Source organism: Varroa jacobsoni, unplaced genomic scaffold (genome assembly GCF_002532875.2).
Source record: "Varroa jacobsoni isolate VJ856 unplaced genomic scaffold, vjacob_1.0 scaffold_110, whole genome shotgun sequence".
In the NCBI taxonomy this organism is placed as follows: domain Eukaryota; kingdom Metazoa; phylum Arthropoda; class Arachnida; order Mesostigmata; family Varroidae; genus Varroa; species Varroa jacobsoni.
The window spans coordinates 24,257-30,256 of NW_019213012.1; the positions used below are offsets into that span (position 1 = coordinate 24,257).

At 42.0% G+C, this 6,000-nt stretch overlaps 1 protein-coding gene across 5 annotated transcripts in view; it reads right to left on the minus strand.

Moving 5' to 3' along the window:
* LOC111265894 (lysosomal acid lipase/cholesteryl ester hydrolase) overlaps positions 1-6,000 on the minus strand; it is a 44,694-nt gene that overhangs the window by 17,014 nt on the left and 21,680 nt on the right. For all 5 annotated transcript variants that reach the window (XM_022842886.2, XM_022842903.2, XM_022842896.2 and 2 more), the window contains 2 exons: positions 1,408-1,561; positions 830-984 (listed from right to left, as the gene is read on the minus strand). In XM_022842886.2, coding sequence (XP_022698621.1) covers positions 830-984; positions 1,408-1,561 — 309 coding nt within the window. The remainder of the gene's footprint in view (positions 1-829; positions 985-1,407; positions 1,562-6,000) is intronic.

Genomic DNA, 6,000 nt, shown 5'->3' on the forward strand with positions numbered 1-6,000 from the left:
TGCTATAAGATGACCCGACAACTGTGAAACAAAAATAGTTGTATCTGCAACCCCTACCTTCGGTTCGGTAGACGCTGTAAAAGTACGGGTAGTGCTTTTAGGTAAAAAGCAGTTCCACTTTAAGGAAATCTGAACGACTAAATTGTGGTTACTCACCTTTCTCTGGCAACGTCTAAACTCAAGCTCTCTGCCCGCTGGGGCAATATGCCTATTTCCGGTTAATCGAGATTTCGAATCCAACACACGTCGCTTACTGGAGTGAAAGCATCTCGTAGTAGTTGCGTCAATGCTAAAAACCGTCGCATCTCTATCTGCGCTCCATGTCGTAGCTTAGACAGGGCAACAGATTTGATTCGCGTTTACCTGACCTATTCACGGTTCAATTTTTTCCGTTTTTGCATGTCTGCGTGCATCTCCATATTGATACAACGCGTCCAATGTACATAGAATTCAGTGAGGTAAAATTGACTTTTAAGTGCAATGTCTGTGTTTAGTATGGCAATGAGCGCGATCACACACGAGATGATGACTTTCGTACCAGGTAGCCTCGATAATAGGGCAATTGCAATTTCCCCAAGCCGGTGTCCGCGCATACGGACCTATTATTTTTCCCTGGCCTCACATGATTTTGAGAAGCTGAAGCACATGAACGTACTCCACATTTATAATTCAAGCAGCTACAATGATCATGGTGTGGTGTTTCGGATTGCCGCTTCACCGCAATCGAGCTTTATATAGGAGTCCTAATCCTTCGATTAATCATCACCATCATCATCACCATATATTGTCGTACAGGAACAATGTTTACATTATCATATGGCTTTCTGACCTGTTTTGTTGAGGATGTAATCGATCACGGCTGGCACATCAATAGCGATGAACTCATCAAATGAAAAGTCCCAGAACCTCATGTCCGACGGAGTCATATTAACATGCTTCCTCCCATAGGTGTTTCCCCGTACATTGCCAAGCCAGACGTCAAACCTAAAATCGACACAACCCGACAGGCGCAAAAAAGTTAAAAAGAAAATGAAAAGTGTAGTACAAAATAGCGAAGCTTTATTCGGCGAACGTGAGAAATCTGAACGCGAGTAAGTTTCAACTTGGTTACAATAGCCTTGTATAATAAATACATCAGCCTTACCTCAGAATTGGTCATTATTCCGTTATTATTTGGGATACTATCGAATTTGATATGAGCTAAAACTTGGTTTATATAGTTTGCTATACACATGTTGTCATATATAGTTTGTTATGGTTTTTATATACGTTAGCTAGTTCTTTATATAGACATTGTATTTTATTTGTACCTCGAAACACACGAGTTTAAGGGAATTTCAGAAGCATTGACTTGATCTACTATTGAAGTTACTATTAATAAAATTTAGTGTAAAATACCACATTCACCCTTGGTCAGCAAGAATATAGCCGAGCGACTCATCAGGGGGGTTCGCGACGAAGTCGAATGATGATGAGAGCAGCCCGTGCTGAAGATATATTACTGGGCGAGAGCCGTTTGCTAGTCGACTTGTGTAACGGCCATAAGGAATCCGTTGAATTTCTGCGGTCAGTTGTTTAAACGTACACATTATTACTATTCCTGGCATAACTAATGAACTTTGTAATATCGCAGCAAATGAGAAACCGATGTAACTGAAACACGATTAAAGCACACGCTTCTTATGGCTCCTAACGAAACGATTATTTGAGGTAGCTGACGCTAATTGAGAAGAATTTTACTTCTAACTATGGAACGGTGGATAACTTTAACAACGCGCTTTACTAATTCCGATACCAGATCTCCTTCTTTTTCGATCAGGTCGGGGTTACTGGCGGGCAGCAGTGCTGGCTCTGCCCAGTGACTAGCCTGTTAGGCTGATCTTCGGAATTGTATCCGAAACTGCGGCAACTTCATCGTTTGATTATTTGTGCTCATCATAGATACAATGTATTGATACGCTTAGTACCATTAGAGTCGAAAATGATTTGAAATTAGTAGATCTGAGTTCAGCCTAAACAGAGATTTTCAGAAGCGGATATCTGTAAAACTAGGACATCGTGTATTATGCAACGATCCTAATTGAGACTTTGTTATAACACTTCTCGTAATTTACTAACAACTTCACTATAGCAACTATAACGCTGGAGCTCAATCAACATATTTCTGATGCATTCGTTTATACCTGACCTTGAAGTTGTGCGCGGTAAGAAACTCTGTTAGAACCTTAATCAACTACTTAGAACATACGTAGTCACAACATAATGACGCAAAAATGAGCGAGCGTGGGTGGGTAATTATCCGTATCAATGAGAAACACTTTGTATAAAAGAGGTAGCGCGAAGTATTTGGCTAAATATTTTTTTTTAGAACAAGGCGACTGGCCTCGTTGGTATGGAATATAAATTCTTGAACACTCGATCGGATCGTATCACTGATCCGATGCAGCGCCATTACAGACCCGTGCATAGTCTGGATTAGATGACCAAATATCATACTACCTGAAACGTTCAGATTCGCATATTCGTCAATGGTATAACTTCAGCCACGAAGACACAATACTGAAAGGTCACGTAATGCCAATTCGACTGTTCTACGTACCTAAAATACGTTAACCCACTTTGCAGCGGTGTTGTTGATGGCATCTGATCGAGTACAGACCCGCCACGGCCACGATCCGATCAACACGACAGTTGATCTTCTAATACCGACAACTTTGAATTACATATGTCAGATTAAATTACCAAATAAAAAGCATGAGTCATTTGTTCGCGTGGATAACCTATAGACAGCTTCGACTTTGGATGTTGTCTACTGATAGGAGCCGATATAGCACGAATTCGTCCTTACGAGCAGAAAAAGACAGTGTCCTATATAGAGGGAAGATCCATAGTCCAAATATAGCAGAGTTAAACTGTTCTTGTCATTTCTTTTTCTTTCTGTCCTGCTTTTTTAGCAGAGATAGCACAAGAACAAGTAGTAATAGTAGTATTATAGCTTCCCGCAGCCAGAAGTAGACCTAACCATATGGCATTTTTGCATGATCGACTGCACAGCTGCACGCGGTTTCAGTGTGTGCCCGCAAGGTGCACCCGATGCTAAGTTGATCGCCCATAGATAGCGATCACTTGTTTATGCCTCGGACGTTGGCCTGAATGCGACCAAACAAGGTCTTCAGTGACTCCTTTGATCTGGTTGATATATAGTACACAGATTATGCTTCCTGCAAGATACCAGTCGACCCAATTAAATATCTGTTGACAGACACGTACGAACTAAATGAGGAGACCTTTTCCGTCGAGCTAACCTAGCTTTTTTTCGATAAATATAAATCACGCGAAGTTGCGATCCACATTTACATTCCGATTCGCGTCTCCTACCTGCGAGACCTGCCAGCGGGTTCAAATACTCGCGCCATAGAAAAAAATCACTTCCGTGTTATCCTATATATTATCGAGCGTAGCAAGATAGATAGATGGATTCATATGGGCGAATTTTTTTCGGGTCGACGCTGTTGGATTAACGGGCACAACCCACATCTGTCCTCCAAAAAAAAACGAGATTCAATAATGTAATAGGCATTGCCAATTCAAATCGATCGGATCAATGTCCCCGAAGTAGTTGCACTGATCGCCGTCTGTTTGAACGCACGAGAACGCAATTCCAGTTGGCTCAAGTCGAAAGAGAGCTGAAGCAGCACCACTTTGGCTCGATCCGAGGCGACGAAGGACGGATGTAGGCTTCGTATTTTCATCGCATCGTTGTTGACGGCTTGGCCTAGCTACGACTGGTTGACTGGCTGGCTTTAGCAGTACGGCCGTTTGGTCGAGTGGTAGGATTTCCCTTTCCGGTGATGACGGGCAAAAGCCCTGGGCACCCGTCCTCTGACGTGTTTGGGAGTACCGAACCATCCAACGAGTCTTGGACGGTTGAGGGCGCAGCGCCTGTGGGGGATAGAAACGAGCACTCGGAGGCTACGCACAAGCCATCGACAGCGACACGAGATGAGGTAGTCTACTTGCGCAGGGTTTGTGGAAGACATGCACGAGGGCTGGTTTGTCCCTGCTTGTCTTCGCCTTAGTGGTTGCCTTGGTATGGTGGTTTGTCAGTCGGGCATAGCAGTAAGAAGGCCCAGTGAGGATGCTATTTGGCAGGTATTATTATGCAAGGTACGCAAGAGAAAGCGAGGCAAGGCGCCAGCTTTGACAGAGCCTATATCCCCTGGCAGTAGCATTTTGATACGAGTATCGGCGGAGATGGAGGACTCCAGAAGATTAGGTGCATTCCCTCCTCAACACTAAACCAATTACTAGCTACAGTCGAATTTGATAGATTGGTCTATAATGCGTAATTGTATCGGCATGAATGTATGCAGACTGCACATGCGCGGCATTTTCCCGTCTTAAACGTTTCTTTAAAATAATTCGACTACATGCGTACTTCTCTTGAAAAGAGCTGATCGACTTATTTATGTTTCGCTTATCCATAGCAGAATGTAGTTGAAGACTGAAGAGTCTTTGTAGTTCGACAGGCAATAAGTAAAGGTATAATTTGTATCCATAAAGTCTTTCTTACTATAGTAATCAGGTTACCCTCTGATGCTTGGAGCTTCAGAACGTAATAGAATTGCATCATGTTACACAATGAAACAGAATGTTACGATTTCCTTAATCCTTAAAGAAGTACCAGCCTTAATGGAAAAGGTCGAGGATTTTTGGGGCTTTCCTTTAAGGAATCGAATTACGTATTAGTCTTTGATGACAGACAGTCGATGAAATGTCTGAAAAGTGACACTGCGAGAGGGTTATGACACGTTTTTTTCTTTACAGGCGTAGTCTCTGTGTCGTGCTATGTTAAAAAAAAGACAGTAAAAAGAGTAACGTATAATCTTCAAGATATTGATAGTAAGTACGTTTGAAGTACGTTCTTATATTATACGTCATCACTCGTATAGTAATTACGAAGCCTGATGATTTTTTCAAAGCACAAACCAGCTTGAATATGCTTCAGCCGTTAATGGCCTGACAATTGACGAAGAAGCAGTTCGCCTATTTTGAAAAAAATCTGCTACAAACGTTCAATGTTTTACAGCCCATGACGGTTATTAAGGGATAGAGTACACTCCTTGGATCCAGGATGGACGGACGCTAAAAGCAGTTCACAATCCAAGCTTAGTCTCGAACCAGTAGGAAAAATCCAATGGGGTTCTGTTTCTTATTGCAAGGGAACGAACAAAAGATGAGCACTTCTGTAATAAAACAGCAGTACTTCATAATGCCACTAACAATAATAGTAGCGTTATGGTACTACGATTTGTATCGCGAATCACCAAACGATAGGGACGAATGCGGCGAGCAGTCGATTTCCACACAATTTTTTAATGCGACGCAATCGTTTTTTCGCGCAGCGTAGAAGGTCCTACTTATCCGAGGGGCCGGACAAAACACAAGCCGATTTACGTCCATCGAATCGGGTATGTGCATGCGTAAACATTCATTGCTCTAGATCTATTGGATCTGTTTGGATAATACAATATCCTAAGCTTAGAAGGACGCCTACCGTATTTAGTTTACTGAACATATTACAGTAACCTAGATATAAGTGACGTCAAGCGACCTTAAACGTACTATGTTTTGGTGACGAGTCTGTATGCATCAAAAGACTTATTTTTTTTATTGAACTGGTCGGCCAGTAAATGATCCCTTTGTCTAGGCAGCTACACTGCCATGACGCCATATTGTTACATAATGATGGCTTAGCGGGTAACGTATTTGCCTCCTAGAAAATGCTTAATAGCGATGCTAGACGTAAAAGTGAAAACATAGAGACATCGTTACATAACAATACGCTAGAAATAGACAATCTTAGGATCAAAATCATCCGAGCGACATTTGTTTAATGCATATTTATCCATGGTCACATATCCATCCTAAACGGTCAGTCTCTTTATCAATGTAAAGGCTTGTTTCTTGCTAAAAGCTAGCACATGTTAGCTGCTATAT